This window comes from Electrophorus electricus, chromosome 7, assembly GCF_013358815.1.
Source record: "Electrophorus electricus isolate fEleEle1 chromosome 7, fEleEle1.pri, whole genome shotgun sequence".
NCBI classification, from domain to species: domain Eukaryota; kingdom Metazoa; phylum Chordata; class Actinopteri; order Gymnotiformes; family Gymnotidae; genus Electrophorus; species Electrophorus electricus.
The window spans coordinates 13,346,058-13,374,053 of NC_049541.1; the positions used below are offsets into that span (position 1 = coordinate 13,346,058).

At 40.6% G+C, this 27,996-nt stretch overlaps 1 protein-coding gene across 2 annotated transcripts; it reads right to left on the minus strand.

The window, feature by feature from the left end:
* Positions 1-375: 375 nt before the first annotated feature.
* Positions 376-27,994, minus strand: LOC113573526 (potassium voltage-gated channel subfamily A member 2). 2 transcript variants are annotated; one of them, XM_027003835.2, is made up of 2 exons: positions 25,099-27,994; positions 376-1,980 (listed from the first exon to the last, which is right to left on the minus strand). In XM_027003835.2, the coding sequence occupies exon 1, from the start codon at positions 27,754-27,756 to the stop codon at positions 26,071-26,073; it is 1,686 nt and encodes a 561-aa protein (XP_026859636.2). In that variant the 5' UTR covers positions 27,757-27,994; the 3' UTR covers positions 376-1,980; positions 25,099-26,070. The 2 variants fall into 2 exon arrangements, with proteins under 2 accessions (XP_026859636.2, XP_035383640.1); XM_035527747.1 differs by lacking the exon at positions 376-1,980 and adding an exon at positions 12,265-13,183.
* Between the last annotated feature and the right edge of the window lie 2 nt (positions 27,995-27,996).

The window sequence follows — 27,996 nt, forward strand, 5'->3', positions numbered from 1 at the left end:
ACAAGGAGACAAGAGGCCATTTTCTGGTGGTGAATTTTGGATAAAAAAATCTATGACTTTTCTGGGTGATGATTTTTAAGTGTAAATTCACAGTTTCTCAGGACCCATTTGGGCTCAGTGCACATTTCATTTTCTGATGGACAATATTCTGTTTGGCAGTGTTAATGTCATAAATAATTAGAATGATGCTGCGTAAATAGAATAGAATCTATAGGCCTAGGCCTAAGTGTAGTACTGAACAGACTACTGAGTACTGAAGCTTATGCATCCTTCTTCATGTACTGCAGTGCTTATTAAAACACTGGGAATGGTGTTCATGTACAAATGATACATCTTAAATTGTCTCATGGGTTATTACTGTATTAAAAACAAACATTTTTAATCATACACTATCCTTTATTTTGCTTATTCACTGCCATGATATCAACAAATGTAACAGATATATCCTTGTAAACACATTGCAATATTTAAAGGGATAAGGTTTGAACATGTGAAACACTTAAACTTGCAACATTTAAAGGGATGAGGTTTGAACATGTGAAACACTTAAACAGGTTGCACAAAGAAAACTTCATCAGCGTTGGCCTCTGACCAATATGGCAGCTCGGCTTTCTTCTCGGAGAGCTTGGAGAAGGAGGTGAGTAAAGGTCGGATGTCGAACAGGAATGTCTGCATTTACGGCTCACGCTCGTGCTGTTCGGTGTCAGCTTACATGAGAGCTGGAAAAAAAAAAATGCAGTGACGAGACCCCAATCACAATTTTCAGGTGGGAGTGATTAAAAGACAAAAGGAGGTGCACAGAGGTGAATGGCGCTGGCGGGTCAAAAAGAAACACTTAATCGGCGGGTGTAATAACGGTAACATGCTGAAGAAGGCCAGTGTGTCCACAAAAGGGTCAGCTGTGTCTGGGGTAAGTTTATACGTCACCAAGTGCAGGGCTGACTTTATTGTTTCTTTAAAGGTTTGCTTTATCTGGACTGTCCTTTTAAAATAACCTAATAGAGATTTATTGATTTGGGGAATTCATCTTCATTTCTAGCTAATAGGAGCTTATAAGGATGCAGGATAATTGTAGAATGTCCTCTGGGAAATTTTAGGATAGGTTTTGTTCATGAATAAGTTCGTGATAACTTCAGAGCACACAGTACAAGGGTAGCATCTTAAAGGAGAACATATTCACAATCGCAGGTGAGGGGTTAAGGTCATAACACAACCAACAGTCTTTTATGAATAACCATATTGTCACACATACACACAAATATGGTGGCTTGATATACAGATAACTTACAAAATATTGTCAGCTAAAAAAAAACCCTACTGACCACATATAGATAGAGGACTGTAAACGTCAGTGACTTACAGAAGTCTGCTTGTTCTCCTGCTGTAACCTGAACGTGTATTCAGTGTATAGAGAAAATTGAGAGAATAGTTTGAGTCCAGTTTATCACTCATATATTCCAGACTAAATCATCCCTTGTACTAGGAGAGTTGTAATATGGCTTTTGCCTTGATTATATTTTCTGAATATATTGTGTCTAATCTTGAAGTTTGCTTAGGTTTCTTTGTGGGCAGGACATTTCACTTAAAAAAAATAGAGACTAGGAAAATGGCATTACAAAAATATAGTGACTGAGCACAGTCATCCACGATCTGCTTCCACATGACACCTTCACATGTTTGATTGATATTGCACTGCAAAGATGTCTCCTCTGATATGGTGTGAAAGGTAACACACTGACTCAACTTCAACACAGAAAGCAGGATTCCAGAAGTCCAATTAGCAGAGCACAAGCAGAACTGGAGTCATCAGCAGTATATGGTGTGGTGCACGTGTTCTGCACACCTCGGGAGTATCTGAAAACCTTTTTGTCCAGAAGGTTTGATCGAAGGCACAGGTTTCTAAATGGATGTGAACTGGATCTGAAGGTGCTGTTGTGATGATTACTAAGCATTCTTCATGTTTCCTTTTTCACATGGGATCTGTGCAAGAGAAAGAGGGTGAAAGAGGTGAGACATAAGAAACATCTGCAGACATTTGTCATAGATACAAACATTTACTATAGTGCTATGCTTTTCATGTTTGAGCACGATCCACCATGCTGATCCAAGTGGTATAATTCAGTGTCAGGATCTGAGTATTAGATCACAATAAAATGATTCAAAGACTGGTGAAGAATGCCTAACCTCAGCACCTAGTGAATGGAACAAAAAGGCAGCCAATGTGAATTATTTTTACTGGGTAAAGAGTTCAGGCCCATTTCTGCTGAATGAAAAGTCTTGAGTGTAATGTTTCCTATCAGCAGCTGGCATGCAGATGATTTAAAAAGCAGAGAAAGGTTAGAATTTCCAGACTTGTCAATAAGTACCTGTTTGATGGTTTAGTCTTTGTTAAAAACATTAACTTTCCTAATGATTGAGGGACTGATTCACAGTAACAATTACATTTCCATGCTATGTCTAGAAGTAAGAACATGAATATGAAAATGAGCTTTGTGTAGATTTTAAGAGCAAGGGATGATTTTCAGTCTAGTTAAGGCACCTAACTAAACTAGAATATTTGGTGTGTGTGTGTGTGTGGGGGGGGGGGGCAGTAGTGTTATAAGAAGCGCTTGCTTAGGAAAGCATCATAAAATGACTCATTTTGCCCCGAACCCACAACTGACAGGAGCATGATTCTTGATATGGTGCTTACAGTGCTATAAATAGATCTACTATCCTCTCACTCCTACAGCATTTTCAGTCAGATCAAAACCGTGTTTTTTTCAGAGGCCCAACCTACAACCACATACCTCTTCTCTGCTCTGATTTATTTTTTTGTGTTTATTATTGTACTATTATTATACTATATATACATATACTATACTATACTATAACTATGTTATACTATAACACAGTAAAAGTAATCCCCTATTAGCCTGTTCAGCTCCCAGATAACACCAGGGTTTGTGGGCCATATGCCGAGGGAGGACAGTAGCAGTTCACATGTGCAACAGTGGGCCCTGTGCTTGCATCGTGACAGCATCTGGGGTGTTTTGCAACCCATACTAAGGAAGATACACTTCTGCCTTTGTCCCTATGAAGGTGGCTTCTTTACTACCAGTACAAAAGAAACAAACTAAAAGTGAGGTGCCTCGAGAATAAGATTCTATATGTCTCAATTTTCATGTACATGTTTGCAGCACAGATTTAGTGAGAGCTGCTATACTCATGTGCAGATGAGTTTTTGAAAACCTCAGAGCAAATCAAATCATTGCACAGGTATGGAAAATAAAAGCAATGATACTGTTTACTTAAATTCCAGCCTTACTATGTAGCTATTATGACATTATTTACTATTGTGAATGAATCAATAAATACATTAAACTAAAATGCAAGATAGCTATGTAGTTACAAGAAGCAGATGTTATGCAAGTGGTTAACTGTTTCCGAATGTCTCTAGAACATTTTTCTTCAAGAAGCTGTTATGCACCTTATCCAAGATCTTTTTATCCTGTGTGACATCTTCTAATTATGTCAGCTACGACATCAGCTGTCCCATTGGCACATGCAGTCTGTTTATGTGAGCCTGTATTCAGTCTCCATCACTGGTCTAGTGTCCCATTGCATTGCTCCCATAGCTGACTGGTAGTCTTCCTGTCCTCTGCTGGAATTTATTCCCCAGCTCTCTGGTCACTGAGCCTGAAGAAAACACCACTGTCTTTGGCTCTGCCCACATGCCCTCTCCCCTCCCCTCCTCCTTTATGTCCCAGACCTGTGCGTGAAGAGGATGCTTTCTCCTGCCAGCACGAACATTTAGTGTCCTCAGCTGCTGGAGGGAAGGCAGGCATGAGCCCGAGTGTGGCTCATTACTGACTCACGCGAGCGAGAAGGAGACAGGGCAAAAGAGCGGGGGAGAGAGAGGAAGACAGAGGTGATTGCCGGCAATGAACCCAGAGATGATATACACGTGAACAAGTCTGATGATGGTTGATTGGTTAGCTGTGAATCTTGTTCCAAGCATCCTTTCAAAATGCAGAACATTAAGCTACAGTTTGGATGTTGTTGCTGTACTATATCATGGTGCCATTACTTTCACCAGTGCACTGTTGTCTACATTATTCATAGGAAATTCACTGGTTGATAGTAGCATGTCCAGTCTGGATAACAGACTCAATCTCTCTAAATCATGACATCCTCCCACACATCTCCTTTCCTCCTCCATTATTCATCCTCTCTCTGGCTGTAGTTCGGCCTGCCTATTCTTCCTCCATGCATGCATATCCTCTACCAGAGCTTTGCCACAATTTTGCCTGTTACAGTGAACACAAACACTCACCTATGCGCGCACACACACACACACACACACACACACACACACACACACACACACACACACACACACACACATATACACACACACACACACACACATATACACACACACACACACATACGCACACACACACACACACACACACACACACACACACACACACACACACACACACACACACACACACACATATACACACACACACACACACACACACACACACACACATGCATGCACACACAAGCAAACTGTGAATACTAGAACCTAGAATGTCTTGAACATAGACTGTTCTAGAATACCAGAATGTAGAATGTCTCTCATTGCACTGTGTACTAATACGGGGGGTAGGAGAAGTCCTACACTCTTGAGAGTAATTATCTCGACTGAGAAAAAACATGTACAAGTTGTTAACATGTCATGGCCATTGGAATACTACACCTGAGAAAACACAGGGATTTTACAATATTATGTTGTACCTAAATGTGTCACATTCATAGTGCTCTCATTTCATTCATAAGCTCTGGAACATGTCAGTGATGCGCACAGTGGAAACACTGATGCTTGCTGTTCTACTGCTTGTGACCTATGGCCTAATTTAGATCTAGAATGAAATATGGAATTAAAGGTGATGATTAGAGGGAGAAATTAATGACTAGACTGCCACTATTATCCTTAATGATCTTCATTGGATGGCCTTAGGCCTCAATCTTAACATGGTCATGTCTTGAATCAGCAGTTCTGTCATTAATTTGCAGCCCAGAGCACTGCATGAGGGGGTGAGGTCTGAATTATATTGCATTACAGTGGACTACAGTGGCTATTGTGCTAAATCATGTGGTCCGCATCCTTAGTATATAAGGGATGCTTATTTATCACATGCTATTTATTGCAAGCTTTCTCACTCCATTCACAACTGCCTTAACACGGCACAGTTTCTGAGTCCTCCCATTCGCTGTGTGATTCAGTGCGTTTTTTGCAAATGGTGTCTGTGCCAATTTTGAAAAAATGAAGAGCTGAATGAATGGACTCTGGATGGTCACATATCAAAGCCTTCATCTCATGGGCAGATTGTGTAATCTAGGGCTGATATTAAGATAGAAATGGTGATGTTCAGATGGTTCCATCTAGTTATTCCCTTAGGACTATTTATATTACTATGTTGTCCATTTAATGATGCAAAGATGATTAACAGCAGACTTATGTGACTTTTTCAGTGTTATAGAGGAATTCACCTAGAAATATAGTAAACTTATTTGCATCATAAAGATAGCATTGTTAAATATACAATATATTTGTATATGTGTGCAGTCTTGCTGTGCTTGTCAGGATATATTTCAGTATCTGTTTCTAGTTTTAGTATCTGTTCAAGGTTTTTAGCATCTGTTCCTCTGAAAATGTGGTACACTTCATTACTGCAAAATCTATTTGTTTTGCAAAGACAATAATATAGAAATGTCATAAACTAAAACTTCCTCTATTCCATTAAGAGAAAGAAGCATAAAAACAACAACAAAAAAACAAAAAACAAAACAAAACAGATAGGCCATCAGGAATTCTTCCTGACATATTCTGGTAGTACCCTTCAGATCAGAGGTATGTTGACCCGTGTTGACAAGGTTACTAAAAGCCTTTACAAAGACACACACATTGCCAAGAGATATATTTTTCCACCTTTTGCTTTGCCAAGTGTGAGAATGCCCTTGGGAAGGTTTCGAGGCCAACAGAAAGGAATTATGGGATGTGTTTATCATGTTTCTTAGCAAGACCCATGATGTCCCTCCCTGAAGAACGTGTCAGGATGATGGTAGCTTGCAGTAGTACTTTTCTGCTTAGCTGACTCTCTTAATCCTAAGAGACTGATCATTTTTTCATGCTCTAGCATTTGTGACTAATTTTTTGTGATATGTAGTTAGTTTGATAAATATGAGTATCATTTAAGCAGGGACAACTTCCAAGGCTTCTGGTGGAGAAAGTATTGAAGTCCATGACTTGTTCAAGGTAATATAATCTGATTGAGATTTATTTGAGTATATCTAAATACAACTATCCTACTGACAAGAGAGTGACTGATTTTAAATTTAAATCAAAAATATAATTCCTTATGAAATATTTTAGTATCTCCTTGAAAAGACATCAGAATTTATAATTCAGATTCTTGCCTTTTACATTATACTTTACATTAGTGTGGACTGCTAGTTTGTTCTTTGAAATTTTATTCAGCAGTCTTTGTATTGTTCTGTATGCACTGTCCTGCCAACAGTTGTTTGACTAATTTACTTCTGATAAAAAGTGGAGTATCTGTTAGGTCTTTAACCTGAATAACAACGTTAATGAGTTATGAAAAGCCCTGCACCATATCCTCATAGTTGTTTCATTATAATGATTCATTATAAATTATTCAATATATTCATTCATTAGAAAGGGTCTCAGTGCTTTATCCAATATTGAAAGGAATTTTATAATAAACCCACTCTCCTTCACACTATCCTTATTTTTGTTTATATCCAAGACACTCACAACAGGGTGACTCATCCCACGGTGGAGTCAAACACCAAACCTCATACACAGAGGAACAGTGTAATCTTGAAAAGCTTGAAAAACCAAACCATCAGTCCCAACAAACACAAAACACCAGGTTGAATGGAAAGCAACCACTGGACCTGCAGAATTACTCCAGTAAGAACATCCAATCCCCAAGGTTGGGTTTGAACCACTGCTCTTGGGATTACCAAGACAGCACATCTCAGAGATAGTACATGAAAATACAACAGAAACAACTAAGAATGTCAGGAGAACGTGGGCTTGCCTTTCCCAACCAAGAAGGTAGACAGCCAAGGAAAGATATGAAGAGACAAGGGATGGGAGAACTCTGGCAAGGGGTAGAAGGAACTTGAGAGGGGTTGAGGAAACAACTCAAAGCTGTAGAGAAGCTCAATAGCTGGTGGAAAGCAGCCCCAACAGACAGCCTTTTCCATCTCTTCCTGAAATACCAGACCTTTCTTTTGCCAGACCACTGACCTAAGCACCAAGGCACCTGTAAGATGCTCTTAAGTAGGCAGGAGGACAGGTGTGGCTAATTGCATATTTACACCATGAGCCACCCATGCCTCCCACTTCTGGCCAATGGTGGACTAGCAAACGCCCAAGGCGGAGCCCTTACAACACTCTTCATCTTTCTTTTCACCAAGACACTGTCATTTCAAAGTGAAACAAATCTGCTTGTCTTGAAAAATGAGGATGTCCTGATGCTGTCTCTTCTAAATTACTAATGAGGCAACAATCTAAGATATTTTATTTTATGCATTTACACATTTTTTTTTTCTCATCCGTGGGATTCTTATTAATTCATTATTCACACCTAACAAATATTACAATATTAATTAGCCGTTTTCACAATAAATGTCAGTGCCATCTGTGCTCTAATAGCTTTCCTATTTAAAGAACTTGCTTCAGTGGCTCTAAATCGCACTGCAGTATGTTTAATCTGTTTCCACCTGAGTTTGGGGGTTGGGGGAGGTTATGATTACCTGCAAGAGGAGCCATGTGTCAAAGCAGGGAAAATATGTAAATGTGGGACTTATGAGGTCCCCAGTGTTAGGCCTGAGAGTCACTGTTCTGCAGGTGTGCACCAAAGTAGAAAAAAGCTTTAAAATGGCATTTTATCCGTCACTGTACCTTGGGCAGTGATGGTGTCTCAATAATTGCCACAGTGTGTTTATATTTTTAACTATGTATACATGATTAGTGTGGTAGACTGCTGGAGTAAAAGGTGAAGTCAGAGTTTCTAGGGTGACTTGAGTACAGGTTCCTCCCAAAAACCTACTTCAGTATGCACACCATTCCATTCCAAAATTATGTCTGTGTTTCTAATCTTCCATGTTCTGTTCACTCTATTAGTGCCAAGGCAAATTTGGTTGATTTACTACATATTATATAATGTCATAAAGTTGCTATGGAGGACAGTTGTAGGGGCTGGTGCAGATAGCTAGAGAAACAGGGAGAAGTCATTTAAAGGCAAGAAAGAAGAAATAAATCAGAGCAAAGGCTCAGCACTAGATGCTTGTCAGGTAGAGTGAAATGATGAGCGAATGGGAGCTGGGAGGTGCCAGCCACAGTAATCCATCTTAATATCTCCGTCGGGGTGAGAACAGCCAAGCAGGGACTAGCTTTACTCTCTGGCTGCAGAAATCAATCTAGGGCACATGACAAGGGATTATTTTATTGGTCCAGGCACCAGCGAGCCTCTGGGTACCAATGATATCAAAGCCTTAAGAATATGGGAAGCGGTTTGAAAGACTTAATTGGCAGTGATTGACAGATGTTAGATACCTTAACCAATCACCTTGACCAATGTCACTCTTTGTATTTTTGGTTCAAGAATGCAATTTGAACCTAATTCATATGGGACATTGTGAAAACTACTTAGTAATGCAACTACCATCTTAGAATGCAGGTACAACAGTATTAGATCATGCATTGGAAGTAGTCAACAAGAATTTGTTATGAAACAAAAAATTTAAAAAGCAAACTGACCCCTTGGAGAATATTATATTTCAAAAATGGCACATTTTGGACCACAAAGCACTTCTATTTCATAGCAGTAAATCTATATGTATACTTCCATTGCTACTGTATGTACAGAAAAATACCTTCCAAAAGCAAACTGTGTAAGACAGACTGAACCGTATAAGACAGACTTAAAGCTGTCCATTTTGATGTCTCATCCCCAAGCGTGGACTAGAGAACATATCAGCTTTTTTCTTCAGCTGTTAGACATAAAAGATACATCATCCTGACATACAATGGGTTTATTTGCAATGTACTCTAGTTTGCAGAGTAGCTGTGTATTGGGTAATTAAATCAGTGATGTCATGCATGTAATAGGTGCAGAGCATGGGTCATGTAGTGATGAGAGCACCATCCATCTGAAAGGATCGTCTGATATACTTGTACTGTAGGTAAATGCTGCCAACAAGCTCGACTCTATCAGAGCTAAAAATAGCTCCTCAAAGTGGGAAGGTGTGGGTAATTAAGCATGATATATTTTAGATGGTTGTTGTAATCAATATTAGAGACAATATTGCATGTTCCTGTGTGAGTGTGTGTGTGTGTGTGAGCGTGGGTTTGCCTTGGTTAAAAGTGTTTGGTGTTTGGTTTGCTTTGGGTATGAGTCTGGATGCCTGACCAATGTGAAGAGAGACTTGAGGAGTATATGTGAGTGACACTCAGCACAGTCCTCCCAGTGAAATAGGGTGTTGCGTTAATCAGTGTGCAATGTAAGATGTTTAAGCTGTTTAAACAATGTTGCTGATCACTCTTCAGAGGGGCACAACACAGTGTGGAGCGGATAGCTGATAAAACTTTAGCTATGCTGCACACCAGCTCTGACAGCTTTTTGTATTGAGCATCTATTATGTACAATTCTGATTACCTGGTGTCTAACAAAAACTGCTTCTGAAGCTTTTTTTGTCATCTTTCTGTCTTGGTGTTTGACACTGATTGCTACAGACTCAGAAAAAGATCACCTGCAATTCGACATTTGGTTAAAGTCCTTAAGCCATCATAGAATGAGCTATGTGCATTACTGTCTCTTAGAACAGATGTGTGTGGATGCCACGGCTGACCCTCAGACTGGACCCCAGGCAATGTTCCTCAATGCTTCTCTCTCTCTTTATTGTGAAGAAAAACATTAATATATTTCAGGAAACAAAGACTATTGTTTTGGTGGTTATTGGTGGACATTGACGGTTCTTGATGGGCTTGACATCAAAATTCCATCCCCTGAAGCTCCTGACCTTCCACCTGGACTTTATTTGAAGGTGGCAGTTACACTCAGTTACACCACTGGTGCAGTGCATGCACCCTGAGTAAACAAGACTGAGTTTAATTGATTTGTTTGGGTGCGACAATGTAAATGAAGCACATAAGTAATGCAAAATAATTTAAACCCATTTTCTACAAGATCCATTTTACCAAATTCAGCTGCATCTATGCGGGTCATAAGAGTTTTCCTATAGACACTACTGCTTAAAGAGAAACATCTATAACTGCCAAACATTTCCATAGTGAAACACTGAATTACACTGTTATAAAAAATTAAGGGAACACTTAAATCACATATCGGATCCTGATGAACAAAAGATTCATGTTGAAAATTTACATATAAGTTGTGTACTTTGTTGATAACAAAATGATGTAACAATGGTCAATTCGGGCTGGATTCAGAATCACAACAAATGTCTAAGTAAAAAACTGAAATCACAGGCTGATCCATTTTGCATGAATGTCATCATGTCAACTCTTAATGTGACTCAGTAGTGTATTTGTCCCTCACATACCTGTATGTATTCCCAACAATGTCTGTGTATGCTCCTGATGATAGTGTCCTGGGTGATCTACTTCCAGACCCGTATCAGGGCATCAGTGAGCTCCTGGTCAGTATGTGGTGCTACTTGTCGATGTGGGGTGCAATGATACATAATATCCCAGATGTGCTCAGTTGGATTCAGGTCTGGAGAACTTGAGGGCCAGTTAACGGCATTAATGACGTCATCATCTAGGAACTGCCCACACACCGGCCACATGAGGCAGGGCATTGTCCTGCACCAGAAGCAATGCAGGGCCCACTGCACTAATGTAATGTCTCACAATGGCTCTGAGGATTTCATAACGGTACCTAACAGCAGTCAGCGTACGGTTGGCTATCATGTGCAGATTTGTGCAACCCCCAAGGACACGCCTCCCCAGACCATCACTAGCACACTACCAAACTGGTCATGCTGGATGATGTTGCAGCCAGCACAGCATTCACCATGACATCACCATCACATGCTCAGTGTGATCCTGCTCTCATCTGTGAAGAGAACAAGGTGCCAACGGTAGACCTGCCAATTCTGGTGTTCTCTGCTGAATGCTAATCGAGCTGCAGAGTCGCTGGGCTGTGAGTACATGTCCCACCCTCATGGAGTCTGTTTCTGACAGTTTGGTCAGAAACATGGACGCCATTAGCCTGCTGGAGGTAATTTTGTAGGGCTCCCTCAGTGGTCCTGTTCCTACTTGTATGAAGGAGCAGATACTGCTTCTAATACTGGATTGATGCCCTTCTACAGCCCTGACTAGCTTTCCTAGTGTAAGGGCCTGTATCCTGGTATCTCCTCCATGCTCCTGAGACTGTGTTGGGAGATACAACAAACCTTCTTGTGACGACAAATATGCATGAGCCATCCTGGAGGAGATGGATAACCTGTGCAACCTGAATGTAGAGAAGAATCAGTCAGGAAGGATAAGGGGAGACTAACTGTCTGTAGCCACTACCTGCAAAACTATTCCCTTTTTGCAGATTCTCTTGCAGTTTAACTGACTTGGTGTGATGATTTAAGTGTTATTTTTTTGAGCAGTGTATTTTAACTTTAATGCTATTGCGACAAATTACTTTAGAACCCTAGAAGCCATGATTTCTCATCACAGGAAGAAAAGCTTTGTTAACATAAGCACTATTGACTGAGGGCAGAAGTAGGACCAGAAGTGATGGCAGGCTAGGTAAAAGGTCTAACTGTCTTACCAGGACCCTTGCCACTGGTAAACACACAAACATATATCAAGAAGATTCCAGGCAAGTAACTGCAGAGTACTGTAGTAAAACATTGTCATGAAATACACAAGGAAACAGGACCTCCGAAACTTCCTGTTTCTCCGTCTACTTCACTGCAATTTTGGCTAAGTATATATTAAACGTTGTGTTTGTGTTGAAGGTATGCAGGAGTACAGAAGGTTTAGTTATGATCAGTATGAATTAAAACGTTTTTCATATAATATCATTTATCTTCGTTAGACAGTTGGAGGAATGTTGGACATGTTTTTTTTTTTTTTTTTACACTCCTCCCAAACCCACCAACATGGAGGCAGACATAAACAACAGCCTGACATTCAATTTGTGATATATTAGTCAGCAACATTTATTCACGTTTAATTAAACAGCAAAGTTGTGTGATGTATATGGCATTTAAAGATAACTGGTTTTCTCCTGGGAAAAACATATCCACCACTTTCTCAATCTCAGCTCACCACGCAGATCTCAACAGCTTTGTCCAAAAGGCAAATCCTATTTTATGCTCAGATGCTAAACTTCCACCTGTTCTGGTATATGATCCTAATGGCAGCTCAGCTCTGGGTTGTAAATAGTATTGGGCAGACATGGCAGTAGTAAAAGCTGTGAAGGTGGCCAGTGCCTGCTGCCCTTTCTCACCCCTCTGTGGCTTTACAACCCTTCAAAGACTGGCTCAGGGCATGTACGCATAATCCACATTCCAAGCGTTCTTGTGGGCAACAAGGTTTCAGGTGACTAGGGTAACCAGTTTGAGGGGTGATGGGTCCTGGGGAGTAGTATGCTTGTGTGTTCTTGGACTGTGTGGCATGGACATGGGGTTTTTGTACAGGACCGCAGGTAGACCACGGATCAGTATTCCGTAGAGGAAGAGATACACACACAAGGAACACATAAGCAAAAGAGGACGACTCATACTTTCAACCCAGGAATGTCAGTTGTCTAATTTGCCTTTTAGAGGTGATGTCTACCCTTGACCTTTGAGTAGCCTTAATACATACATTGGTGATTCTAGGAATGTATACATGGGATGGCCATTGGGTGTCCAAGGCAACTTTAGGGGGCCCAAGTCCAAAAAAAAAAAAAAAGGCCAAGAAAGAGAACACAGTAGAAATGACAGATGCATAGTTTGAAACAAATCTCCATTCTCAATATCGGTCGCTTCATGAGACTGTGAGTTGGGTACACATTCGAATCAGACAATGTATTGTGGCGGGCGCCCACTGCCCAGAAAGAAAACTCTCATGACACCTGCGCCTCCTCGCAGCCTGTGAAATGCAAAAGTAGAAGAATGTTAATGTTGTTTAAAAGAGCGGTTCATTTTTATTTTTATTTTATTTTTATTATTTGTTTTGTGTGTGTGTGTGCGTGCGTTGCATGAGCTTGGGCTATCTCCCTTAGTTTGTTAGCATTTTAGTGTTATTCTCTTTGCATGTGTCTGTCATTTTAATTGTTCCATTCCCATTTTGCCATCTAACAGATTTTAATTCTGTTTGGGCTATAAAGGTTCTTTTTTTGGTTAGTATAACTAATGCGTTTTTGTGCTATGTATTAGAGAATTGGCGTGCCGCTGCAGTAAGTAGCCTTTAATGAGAAAATAAATCCATAGCGGTATCATACAAATCCCGTCTGAAGGAGAGAACCGAAACACAGCGTTTAAAAGAAGCAGACGGTTTTTAGTCTGTTTGTATAGCAATTTCACTAGATAGCCACCCAACTGTCGTACCAGTTAAGCCAAATGAAGTTCTATCAAGATTTAAAATAATATGGTCTGTGGTCGGCTAAATAATAGCATAGCCGTAGCGGTCGGCTAAATAATAGCATAGCCGTAGCCGTAGCCTACGGGTTGAAGCTGTTTAGTCTCTTAGCTACACTTATACATCGCATTTTCTGCCTGCTCATCAAACTTTTTTCTCTAAGGTTTTTCTAAAGGCTCGTTGGTGTCGGTCATGCGATGAAAGAGAACAGCACTGCAATACATAGCACATGACCATATCGACACTGGACAGCAAAACGTCTAGAAAACAAACGTTTTATTAAAAGATTGATTTACTTTCCTCCGCGATGAGTCTCAAACCGAGTCAGGAGTTCGCCTCATACTCGAATCCTTATCTCTGTTTTGCTTAGCTACGTCGGGATTCCTGGAAATGAATGCATGTGGAAGAGACAGTGGTAGCTACCTGAGAGTCTAAGAACACATGAACAGAACATATAAGCAAGGTGAGATTTTTTTTTAAAAAAACTACATGTTACGTGAAAGAACATCCAGGCCACGCCACTGAATACATAATAACACGAGTTATTTGCTGGCTTATACTGTAGTACCATATGATATTCATGGCATAATAAAATATATAACGTTTTTTTTTTTTGGTTGTATGTTTAATTAAGTGTATTTAAAGGAATATTTGCAGTGATCTCCCCCTTGTCAGTTTTCTTTACCTCAAGCACAGAAGTTTGGCAACGGCAAGACTAAATCTTGCACATATCTGTCAACAGGAGATTAAAATGAACAATGGAACGTGTGAACCATATAGGTACATATTCTTAGAGAGGCACACAGACAGTGTTCCTAAATCCCCCATAGTGGCTGCCAAAGACCATGTTTCTTAGCCAGTTACCCTTACTTGCCAGGATTCTAGATATGTCCTGAAACCTGAGAAGGTTAAATATTTCCATGTGTCAGCTACAGGGGTGAACCTTTGAGGAGGGCTATTGTTGTTGAACTTGCTGACTGGTAATAAAAATACAAAGGAAACCATCAATAATATTTGACATTAACAAACCTGTAGAAAGTTTCTGAACTGGTTTTAGATTGACTGTAGCTTGTTAAAATGAGAATTCAAATGTTCTGCATTTGATTTCTTGGTAGAAAAAGACTTTAGAAAATCTGGTAGATGTAGGTGGGATTCTATTGAACCCTCATTCCTGAGAAAATGCAAGACATTGTTTCTAAATGTTAAAAGTTAAAATATATGAATTCATATTGTTTATGATAATGTGTTGTAGATACTGAAGATACCGCCACTCACGAAGCCAGTTTTGACCTTGCTATATTCAACTCCATATTAACTGACATCACCATTCAAAATTTCACATGCAAAAGCTACTGAGATAACAAGAATAAATTACTCTTCATACGTTACAATTTTCAGTTAAAAATGACCAACCCCAAGAAGTTAACCATTCAGAATACAGACCATTGTGGTGTTCTTATTGAAATACAAAACAGGTCAAATGTAGTGTGCGCACCTGTGTTAGCAGTTATCAGGTTATTTGTGAGCTCATTTGGAATTAGCTGTCATCTCCTTAACTTTTCTGTGCTGACACCCATTGTCATATGCTACAGCTGACAAAGGCAGCTTTTTATTTCTTATATATGTAACCTAAATACCTTGTGCCAAAAGCCAACATAATCTCTTGTGTATTTAGCTGACCCTAATAAATGAGGTCATATTTTATTGTTTTTTCCCCTGTTCCTTTGGGAGTCATTCATTCTCCACTTTTCACCTGACTTTCATCTGAAGTTGGAGAATAATCGCAATAAATATGCAATAATCACAATAAATATAAATGTATAACCCACCTTTTTAGAAACACTAACATGCACCCACACTCACTTTATTTGGTACACCAATCTAATCCCATCTGTGGCTATGCATAATCTTATAGCCAGCCCTTGTCTGGACTAGTTTTTCAAGAGCTCTGCGCTTTATTGTTACTACCGCTAAAGAATTCTAAGTGGGGGGGGGGACTCAAGGCCTGAGCAAGGCCACACCTCCAGCAGCGCCCAGTTTCTTTGCTCCCTCTCTCTGCCTCCCTCTTCCCTTTTCTTTCATGCTTCCCCTTTTCCCTGCTTTGTCTCATTGTCTCATCTTTTCCTGTCGCCCTTTTCCTCCTCTCCTTCTCTCGTCCCTCCTTCTCCCGCTTTCTCACTTTCTCACTTTCCTGCTTCCCTTCTCTCATGTTCCACAGTTGCATGCTGTAGGGATAAACAACACCACTGCGCTGTGGACGCAGAAGAGCGTCTGTGTGTGTACACGCATGCGTACGTGCTTGGAGAATGTGGTGACTGTGTGTGTGTGTGTGTGTGTGTGTGTGTGTGTGTTTGTGTGTGTGTGTGTGTGCATTTGAGTGCATGTATGGGGAGAGCAGAGGGCAGGAGGGAGGATAGTTTAGATTGAGGTGTGTGTTCAAGAAAGCACTGTAGGAATACTAGTGAGAGTGCAAAACAGAAAGATTGCACAGAACAGAGGGAGAGTGTAAGTGCGAACCCTTCTGTGTGTTCAGCACAGCAGGAGTGAGAAGATCTGGAGGGGTTTTTGTAGTTGTTTTTCTGCGCATTTATGCGTGCGTGTATGTGTGTCTATGTGGGTGTGTTTTTGCACCGAGCTGTCAAGACAGTGTCATTCATGGATAACTGTCATTCCTCCTGTCAAGAAAACCTTCATAGCAAATAAAAGCAGATTTGCCATTATTTCCAAAATCTTCATCTGCAGAAAAGGCAGTCTATTGCAACTGAATGGAAGTATTGTAGTGACAGCATGGAAACATGGGCCAAAGACCAAACAGGCTGTCATCACTGCACTCAACACACACCAACTCGAGGCAGCATGTGACGGGAACGTTCTTGCCTTCTGCAGGCGTCCTGACATTGACGTCAGTGACTACCAAATGGTCTGTCTCGTTTTGTTTGCAACACTCGTCCATATAGTCACTTCTCATGGCTTACTTGGTGCCTGGTCATTCTGAAACAGCACTTCTTTCTTCCAAGCTCAGCCCCAACGCCCCCATGCACAGACTGATAAAGAGCAGGAACGCTGAAGCCTCAGAAGACCATAGGACATGTAGCGAAGATTCCATCTGCTTTGTGCTGTGTTTCACACCTAGAGATGTGGCCAAGCTACTCAGACTGTGAATGGATGTTGTGGATGAGTTTCATGGTATGACAGCAGTCATATTACTTTTACTGGTTCAGTGCCTTTTTATCACAGAAAAGACCTAGAAATAGCCTTTTAATGATATGTAGTAAGACGGTTAGGCTGCTACACTCAACAGCCATCGGTGGTGCAATAGAACTTTTGGTATTAATTCTAATTTAATCCAGTAATACTGTACAATACAATATTGGTAATGTGTTGTTAAATCTTTTGATTCAGTATTAGTACTGATAATACCAAAATGTATTATTTATTCTATACCTTGTTTTCATGGAAAGCTCATTGTCTCTTTTAATAGCATAGCATATGAGATCATCATTTGCCTGTTTAGAACGTGAATTTCTGCCAAAAAACAGTTTTTATATGTGAAAACAAGAACTAAACAGCAAAAATGATTTAAATAGTTTAAATTGGCTCTTACAAGACCATTCTAATTATTGCCAACCTTTAAACCTGACCAGGACCAATGAGATGTCTCTTCTTTTTTAACCATCCTCTTTTCTCTATTGACTGAATGCCCCAGTGCTTTCTGTGAGTGGCAAGAAGAGAGGCAGCTGTGGGCAGAGATGAAGGCGTCTTATGTAAGAAGGCCTCGTGTCGTGTCCTCATTGCCTTGAGCTTGTTCATATAAAGCGAGCATAACAGTCACAGTCAAGCCCTATGAAGCCCTCCCTTGCTGAGATTAACACTCAAAGCACCATTTTAGCTCATACACTACAAAATAAAATGGCTCCACAACAGGGTACAGGGGCAGGGAGATTTAGCAGCCCTGAATGTGTTTTTACATGTCTTGTGCATAGCTGTTGTGAAAATATCTGTTGAATAATTTCACCCTTTGCAAACTATCTGCATGCTGCAGAGACAGACCAACTGATTAAAATAATCAAGATGTGGAGAGTGGAAGACATGCCCAGATTAGTGTTGCACATTGAGTTCAGCCATAATTACACAGCCTTCACTGCACACAGCAAACACCATCTAAACTAAACTAAACACCATCTTGCAAGCATTTTAGTCAGAGCGCTGTGTTCGTTATCACGTCGAAAGCATAATAAATGTGACATTTTTCAAGGTCCACTCATTTTTGTGTTTGCAGTAGAAGCAAAAATATTTGACAACTGTGCGTGGCAACCAGAATCATCTTTCAGCAGTGTGCAAACTACAAATGCTCCAGTGTATAAATGTGCAATGTTCTTGTACATCCTTTCTCTTCTACAATGGGTGTGACCTCAAGACATAACACTGTCAATGACTTGGAAGCTATTCTGTGAACAGGAAAACAGGAATAAATAGGCAGGTATGCAGAATATTAATGAGCAACTGCTGCAGCTCCATTCTCAGCCACAACCCCAAGGGATTAACATGAAGTGTTTGGGCTAGATTTACTATGTTCATCTCTATTACTATCAGATTGGAAGTTATATAAGCCAACCAGAGGCATATGCTCTATGAAGGATTGAGTGTATGTGTGTAAGTGTATATGTGTTCCACTTCAGTAACACTCTTGATTGGGACTGTGCATAACTGTTCTTAAAAGCATCTAATTACATAATTTTTGTCCCAGTAATTTTCCTTCACCTCCTGCCTTTTTCATATCCTTTTCACATTGCAGTAATTCCCTCCAAAGTCACATGTCAGAACCTCTAAACTTTAAGGGCAAATCTTTAAAAACCTTGGCTCATTAGGCTTTAGGCTTACAAACATGTTTTGTCTATTTTATAAAGGCCACATAGGACTGTAGAACTCTTTCCTAGGTACCATGCAGCATCTACTCTCTGCAAAACTCTTCAGCTCATGCCTGCCACTCCCACAGACTGCTGGTAAAACTTTTATGGCAGCCAACTTTTCCAGTTCCGTATTTACACAGGTAAGCAACAGAGAAGAATTTAGTCTTTGGTAGCAGGAAAGGTTCAGTGCCACTTGGGTACAAAGCGGCTGGGGTACAGAGCATACGGCGCTGTGAGAAAGCACACCTCCAGATATAAGCCAATGTCGCCTACAGTGCAATGTCACATTCTGCAATGTTCCCGCTCATGTGTAAACGACGAGGAGAATGGAATGTGAGAGAAGCTCTAGGCACTGAAGAGGAATCTGATAATGGTGCATTGACAGTGTTTCTTAACAGAACCGCCAAGATAAAATGCAGGAGAGCATCACTGTGGGAGCCTGTGAGGTGCAGAGAGGAGGAGGAACAAACTGCTACAGGGGTTCTTGCAAATAGTAGCTCTCTAAAGATTCAGAACCTGTCTAAAGATTCAGAACCTGTCTATAGATTCAGAAAATGTCAATAGTAACTCTAAAGATTTAGAAATGTTCACAGATATGAGTATTAAGCTTAATTACAGGTTATCAAATTCCAAGTTATTCATAGCTGCATATTATTTTGACTGCTTTTACGTAACAAAAAGCGGGAGTCAACTTCATATGCCTCTTGAAGGGCAGTGCTAATGCTACGAGGAAGAAAATCATATATATGAAGCATAGACATACAATCCTGCAGTCCAGAAAGATTCTTCTTATTTAGTCTCACATTGTTGGTATTTATATCATTATATCAGCATAATTATACTGGGCAGACATTGCGGACATTGGAACAAATTTGGTGGCCTTGTTTGGGAGAGCATAAGGAGGGGACGGGGGGATCTCGTGTGCATTTTGCAAATTTCTTTGAATTTTTGTCTGAGGGATGTGACCCCCAGTCTTTCCCTCCTGTTGCACTGAGGACACTAGACCCATCCTGTGAGGTAATGCTAAGGGGCGAGACATTAAGTTAGACTGGATCATGGCCCTGGATCGAGCTGCATCCTGTTTTCTACAGCACAAAGTACAGTACATTGCATATGAATTATGGCAATCTGAATACACATAGTAAAGCATACTGACTTTTAGAATGTATGCACTACGTTTTAGTTTGCATATAAACCGACTTTTGATTTTTGTTGTTGTTTTTAATGTGATTAAAAGGCAGTTTTGTTCCCATCTAACAAACCTCCACCGTTTAAGACACTAAACATGAAGTAATATAAAACAAACAAAAACAACCAAAACAAATCAATAACAAAAAACAACCAAGGCCCCCCTCCCCCTACACACACATACAAAACTGAACTTGGAGAGGCTGATACTAAGACGTCTACTACAGAGCTGTAAAACTGTCCCCTTAATTAATGGCTGTCTCAGAGCGTGGTGACTAGTTTTCCTGGTGAGAGTAATGGGAGTCATTGCATAATGCAATTGGCAGCAGAATTCAGATGAGGCGGCCATGTTCAGGATCATCTGGTGCAGACGCTGTGGGAATCGGTAGTGAAATCAGAGCACATAATTAGTGTTACTCAGAGATGATGATTGCACTGCAGGTTGCCAGGGCAATTTTTAGGTGATGTGCACATAAATGATCATTAGGTTTCTGTGAAATCTGAGGATGGTGTGTCTCATGTACAGTTTAATGTGTAAGTGATCCCTGCTTAACTAATTTATGTGTCATTACTTTTTACTTACATTGTGACAGGCTGTCAGCTTTGTTTAATTACAATTAACCTCTTGACAGCTCTCAACACTTTGTGTTAAGTGCTGCTGTGTATATTGTTGTATAAAGGCAATTAATATTGCTTCTGTTGTGTGGGCATGAGTAATGTTTCATGGGTTTTTAGATACCTCTTTCAGGCTAAGAAAATCCCTTAAATCAGATATAAGAGTCTATGTCCTGATGTTTTTGATATTCACTCCCTGTAACTTAGAGCTATAATCACTTATGATCACAGTAATCAGCATATTAGAAATACATGTATTTTAATGGTTTAACAATATGCTTTATCAGGTAAAAACTATAATCAATTAATCAGAAGTGCTGAGTTGTTGTCCTTTTGTATTATAGTGGATTGATTCTTAGGTATGTTCCCACAAGGACTCTTAGATGTACCAACAGTAATATGCTGGTCATTCCTGCTACACGAGTAAAAAGAGTCCATGTTCTTACTATAGCCCCAAGTTTCAGAATTTTCTTCCTAGTGATCTAATGACATTTAAGCACATTTAAAAAGAGGAAGACCAATTAATCTGTACTAATTAACATTTAATTAGCATTATCTAATGATACATCACTGCTGCACATTATTTCTTTTAGATTTTTAAATCTTTTTTTTAGGTTTTATCTTTTTTTTGTGTATTATATGTATTATATGTATTTTGCATTATATGTAATTTCTATATCTTTCTAGAAAGCACTATATAAACATAGTTTACAAAACTGCTATATGTATTAGGATTTGACATAACAGATAAGAAGGGGACATCTAGCCAACTCAAACCCCAAACAAATTTTGACTGGATATATTTTCACCATTTCCCTTTATTTAGCATATAGTGTTTGTGTCCTCTATACTTTAATGAACACTTCTCTTGATTCCAATACCACAGACTCTATGGTGTCAGTGACAAGTGAAGTCTTTTAAAGCAATTTCACAGAGGTACAGACTGGACAACACGGAGCCAAAAGGCTAAAACAGCTTCATTCATTTGATGATCATCATTCTGCCACACAAAGGCATGCTCTGTAAAGGGTCTCCCTTGGCTCTCCATGGGGCCTCCCGACGGGGCCCCTCAGGCCTGCTGTGTACCCCGTGTTTTGTTCTTCCCACATCCTAGATTGCGATTACCAGCAGAATGTTCACCTGATGTAATGACTGCAGTACAGGCCACTTTACGTGTCCGTAGCTTCACTAATGAGAGACTGAGACACAGCGAGGCATCCAAGAGGGAGACTTGTCGGAGCTGGGATACTCAATTTAAATGCTCCGTGCTGATGACGGGAATGGAGCCGTCATAAAAGATCCTACTGAAGCTGGCGGTATTTGTACAGATAAAGCTACAGAACCTACTTATGTTTGTGGCAAAAGAAGAAAAACTTTCAATCAGTATATGTTGCATTATTTCAGAGCACAAAGAGGTGTTTGCTTATACCTGTGCTTTTTCACTGTTAAATATGCTGCTTGCTGCTTTGCCAAAACTGGAAAAAGTAGGTTGTGCACAATCTGGTTTACTATAAATCTATGGCATTGCAAAACAAATTACTATCAAACACAGATAGATCTTTTGCTGGGCTCGAATTATTCCACACACAGTTGTATTACTAATAGATTTGGTTTTTTTTTAACAATCTGAGTCATGAGGCAGTTTCGGGTCAGGTGTGCGTCTCTACAGCTTGGTCCACATGCTTCAATTAAGGAAGTGTGATTTTATTCAAAGATACGAGTTTCCACTCATACGATCACTGATTTTCCCGCCAGCCAATGAGTATACAGTATTACCATGTACACATAGAGTTGGGAACCTTTTGTTATGTAGATATATGTACACAATATGGGCAGTGTATATGTACACAGTGTACAGTCTTAGGTTACTGGAAAATACTTAGAAGGTTCTAGAATCTAACTAATTTGGCTATACTAAGCACAGTCTATTGCTGTGCACACTTTATCTCAAACCTCTCTCTAATACTACCACCAGGGAACATCATAGAAAGCAGCTGACAACAAGTTATTTTAACCGATCACTGGCTACTTCCTCTTACCCTGTGTAATATACTAGCGGATGTGCCAGCCATTCCGGGGCACCCATGCCATGGCCTTTTGCTGTTAGCTTGCTATGGTGTAAGACCTTGCACAGCACCAGGATGTCACAGTTCTAATCACTGCGGCTTTCAGAATGGATGTTACACCTGCCAGTCACGTTGACCTCCATTAGCAGCCTAACTGTGGATGGAGTTTGGAAACCCAGTGAGCTCATAAAAGCAAACTTTCTGCTTCCTTTGATGTCATTCACTGGCATAGATTGCTGGACAGTGTATTTCTTACATACTCCAGATTGCACTAAAATCATACTAAAAGAATTACTAAACTACTTCAAAAATACAAGAACCTGATCTCATGCTTTAATGAACCTCCTTCAGGGTGACATAATGAACATTTAAAAAAAATTGCCTGCAGCATTTCTACACAGAAAACACACATCAAGCTCATCCAACTGAACTTCAGCTTTGAAGAAATTCATGTGTCCCTCTTATATAGCTTATATGCTTGTATGTGTTTGTTTCTAATTCTGTTTTATATTACATTTGATAGATTTACACATAAGGTTTCTATGATTCTTTTGAATGTCTCTGTGCCTCTGAAAGCAGCCTTAAGGTCAGGAGGTGATAACATGCTCTGAACTGAGGTTTCTCAGTCTCAGTCTCAGTCTCCCGACTCGTCATTGCCGAATTTCTAACACCATATTGGTTGACCTCATCTGTGCTGCGGTGACCAGTCAAAGCCATGTAAGAGACACCTGCTGCCCTGAGCTCAAAGCACTTGTCTATAGCTCAACAGCTGGACAAGTCCTCCCAGCTCTGCTGGTGAAAGACAACACCCTCCAAATAGACTGTCCTGGAGCAGAGGCTTCCAGTTCCAGCCTGCCATTCCCAGTGTATTTGCTGACAACCACTTCCCCCCAACTGTCACTTTCTTTTGACCTTCTGCAGGTTCCACGTGCTCTCTATAATTGCTCCATGGCTCTGGGGTGTAAGGCTCCAATCTCATAGCGCTCTGTGCAGACCTGATGACATATTCTTCAGTAGAGATTCTGTATTCTGTAATTTTTTCAATTAACCCTCTTTTTGCAATGACCTTTCATGAACTGCCAAATATGTTTGGCAACCAGTATGGCTTGTGTATCTTGTGTACAAAACTTGGTGAATCCTTAGAATTTTATATTTGAGGCCAAGCCATGAAAAATGCATCAGCTTTCTTTAGAACTGGGTCAGCTGCAGCATGGTCCATTTCAGCTGGGTGTTCCCACATTTCAAGGCCTCACCCTGAGACCCAGCTGGGGCAACCTTCTGCAAAAGGCTTCCGTTTAGTTACTCTCAGTTGTGTCAAACCAGAAAGCGACAGTGTTTAACGTGAAGCTAGAGACCCCTGTGAAAGCACCACTTCACACTGCAACGCTGTCTAAGGAAGGCACATGGGTTCAAGACCCAGCAAGGGCAACCAAAAGCAAATTTACAATGATATGGTGGTTGTTGTCTTGGCTATGTCATACTGGGTTTTGTAAATTAAACTAACACTGTGATAATGTGCACCTTATCTTGGTATTTACATTTCTGTTGGGTAATCAACCTCTCAGAAAACAGTACTATTGTAGTGACATGGATGTGTTAAAAACTGCCATTCACAAAAGTGAAAAATGTGGAGAAAAAAGGATCTGGTAAACATTAGCACATATGCACGACTGTCCACCCCACACAGGTAGGAATACATATATAACATATAAATATTCGAACAAACTGTTAAAAAAATACAAAGTCCAACTTGTATTCTGTCACTACAACATGTTTTCAGCCTTAGTCTTATGTAAAAATTTAAAAAGGGAAAATGTATCAGGTTATTTGATAGCCGTATCTTATAACCTAGGATGATATGATTATCTGAAAGATATGAATGTGTCGTAATGGAACGTTTTTATGCAATTGGACCTTGTTCATGAGATATCTCTTTCAATTCAGACCAGTCATTTATATGCAATCACGTAACATGAATAATACATCTACAACCAGTTATATTACCAGTATGCTATCGTTTCTAGTCTAGACCTTGTGTTATAAAATCGTTGTGTGTAAAAATTAAAACTAGGCTATGTCGCGTTTATTAATGTTTATTACTGACTGATTGATTGAAGTCCCGTGTCTTTGTATCCCGACGAAAACTAAGACAGACGCGTGATAACGTCGTGCCCCCTAAAACTTACTATAACTATAGTACAATATACTATAGGAAAGTATATTTCAACGTTTACTTCAATAAATATTCACGAATATCGTCGCATCTTAGGTCATCTGACGCGATTCTGACTGTCTTGACTTTTTCTTGCCGCCTACTCTCTTGCGCGAGCTTTCGCGCGCGTGTGGTACTGAAAGGACAGCTCCTCGTCGTCTGTCACCTGCGCCCGCAAAGCTTTGCAAGCAAATGGACAGTTCTGTTTGATATGTTCTGACACATGAACGTCCAAGATGCATCAGTTTTGGACCACGAAACCTTCTTGTTTAAAAGTAAGTAACACTGTTTTAGGCCTTTAAGAAGTGGCATCATTACTCGAATGTCGGCTCTCCTTATCCATGCCCTTAAGAACCAGGGAAAAATATAACCTTAGGATAGTGTACAACAATCTCTATAGTTCCAAAAATATGGAAAGTTAATAGAGCTACTAACCTTTAATCTACGCCAAACAGTCCTACAGGAGGAGGTCATCTTGAAGATTTCGGATATTCTCAGAGGTTCAGCATTTCGCATTCCTATGAAGGAAAAGTTCTTCCCTGTACACTGTCATTTGTGTCACTGGCCTTTCTCCCTTTCAAGACCTCCTGAGTTGAATTTCCAGGTCAGCAAAGGTGTGTTATCCTTATATTTCAGCAGCAATATATCTCCGTTTTCCTTACAGTCATCATGTGAAGTGTCTCTGATGTTTTTGATATATTTTGAAATAATAAATAAAGACTAACCGCTCATAGCTGTATTTAGTTTTGGGGATGTTAAACTACGACTCTCACATTACCCAAGTAATCAAAGAGCATCATAAAGGTTCTTTGAAACCCCCTATTACAGTTTGGTAGGATTACAGAAATGTGTACATGATTTCTTATGCGTTTGATGGAACAGGATTAGCAGTAAACATAAGACTGACAAAGACGGTACATTTACGAAAATAAATGGCCCATTTTGGCTTTTTGTTGAAGACAGTGTTCTAGGACACATCTATTTACAGGAACCGACATTATTATTGGTGGTACCTCAGTTAAGGCCTACACGTCTGTGACACGCACAAGCGTTTCACGTCAAATGCACCACCGTGTGCCTCAGCTCCACAGTCAGATTTTGACTTGATCCTTTAAGTCTGTTATTATAAATCAAAATAATGTACAATAATGTGTCCTAATGAAATTTGTGCCTAAACTGGTGTCCGACACATTTGTTCATCTGTAAATGACTCCAATGTCCTTTCTTAAAAATACCCTTGTATGAAACTTTCCAGTACTGCAACAAAGTGCTGATTATTCGATTATGCAAACACTCAGCGCTCCTTAACTTGTGGTCTCTGAGACATTTAGCCTATTGACAAAAATAAAATCGCAGGTTAGCATCTCACCCAGTGTGGCGGTTACTGCCACATATGCGCGATAAGTATTATAAATCTGTTTCTCTTGCGTCTATGCAAAAGGCATACAGAGAGCTTCTAATGTCCATGTTACTGTTTGCTTTGATGTTAGCTTTTTCCACAGGCGTGTTAACCCCGTCGTTATTTTCCACGTCTCCCGTGGACTTCAGAGATGACCCACTCCGACTGCGTTTCATGTCGTTGCAAGGGCTCTCGGGCCCACTGACCGGTTCATCCTTGAGTGAGGCCTGATCCTGGTCAGTCTCTCTGTGATAGAAGTAGTTAAAGTTAGACACGATGACGGGCACTGGCAGCGCAATAGTCAACACTCCTGCAATAGCGCAGAGCGAGCCGACTATTTTGCCCCCTACTGTTACCGGTCTCATGTCACCGTAACCAACAGTTGTCATGGTGACCACAGCCCACCAGAAGGCATCTGGTATGCTGGAGAAATGGGATTCTGGCTCGTCGGCCTCGGCGAAGTACACGGCGCTGGAGAAGAGGATAACGCCGATGAAGAGAAAGAAGATTAAGAGGCCTAGCTCTCGCATGCTGGCTTTCAGCGTCTGACCCAGAATCTGCAGGCCCTTAGAGTGTCGCGACAGTTTAAATATTCTGAACACCCTGACGAGCCGGATAACCCTCAGGATGGCCAGTGACATCGCCTGCTGTTGGCCGTTGTTGGGCTCCTGTCCCTGCTGTTCCACCAGCTCCGTGCCGACCGTAATAAAGTAAGGCATGATGGACATGATGTCAATGATATTCATAATGGTTTTGGTAAACACTGACTTGCTAGGACAGGCGAAGAATCTTACTATCAGTTCAAAAGTGAACCATATCACACAGGTAGTTTCAATAATGAAGAAAGGATCAGAGAAGGTGAGAGAGGGTCGAGCCTGAGTACTATTGTCCGCTCTGCTTGTCACCGGCAGTTCTCTTTCATCACGGAATTCGGGCAACGTTTCCAGGCAGAAAGTGATTATAGATATGGTGATTACAATAACAGAGACGATGGCAATGCCTCGGGCAGGACTGGAGCTTTCTGGGTACTCAAAAATGAGCCATACCTGTTTCTGAAATTCGTTTTGTGGTAAGGGCTTCTCTTCCTCTTTGATAAAACCTTCGTCCTCTCGGAAACGCTCCATTGCCTCTTCTCCGAGCTGATAAAATCGAATTTCGTCCGCGAACACATCGATCGACACATTAACAGGTCTTCGGATTTTACCTCCCGACTGATAAAAATAAAGGATTCCGTCAAAACTTGGTCTGTTGCGGTCAAAAAAGTACTCGTTCCTGAGTGGGTCAAAATACTTAATTCTTTTATCGGGGTCTCCAAGTAAAGTGTCTGGAAACTGGTTCAGTGTGCCCAACTGGGTTTCATACCTAAGTCCGGCAATGTTGATCAGCACTCGCTCGTTGTTCTCATTATCCATGTCCATGCATAACATGTCCTCATCGAAGAGATGTGGACTGTGGTCGGCGCGCAGGAGCGCGTCCATAGCATTTTCGCTGCAACTGAAAGTATTGTTCATATCGTTAGTTTTCCATGAACTTGGCTGTGAACTTCCAAGCTTGTTTAGCTCCTTGCCGTAGTCCTCACTTTTCCCGGTTTTGACGAAGGCTGGCTGATCCAGCGCGTTCTGTCGGGCTTCTCCGGCATTGCCTCCGCTCCCTTTCGCGCCGCCTTTCTCAAAACTCACCAAGGCTATCTCCATTTCGAAGCCATTAAATATTCACCTGTAAAAGACCTGTAGAGTTGGATCCCAAAATCCCTCGTTATCCACACGTTCTTTTCTTCGCCCTCAGACTGATGAGTTCCAGATGAAACTGGCACAATCCGAAGAGTCCCTCCTACTCTCCAGTTGTAACTACATATGTGTGCGCTGCAAGCGTAACCCAGCGCGTACTCTGTGGTCTCGACAAAGTGAATAATATCGCAAGAGGAGAGCGAAGTC

Bases quoted from the DNA above. Each gene is read 5' to 3' on its own strand.
- LOC113573526 (XM_027003835.2), bottom strand. From the start codon at position 27,756: ATGGAGATAGCCTTGGTGAGTTTTGAGAAAGGCGGCGCGAAAGGGAGC.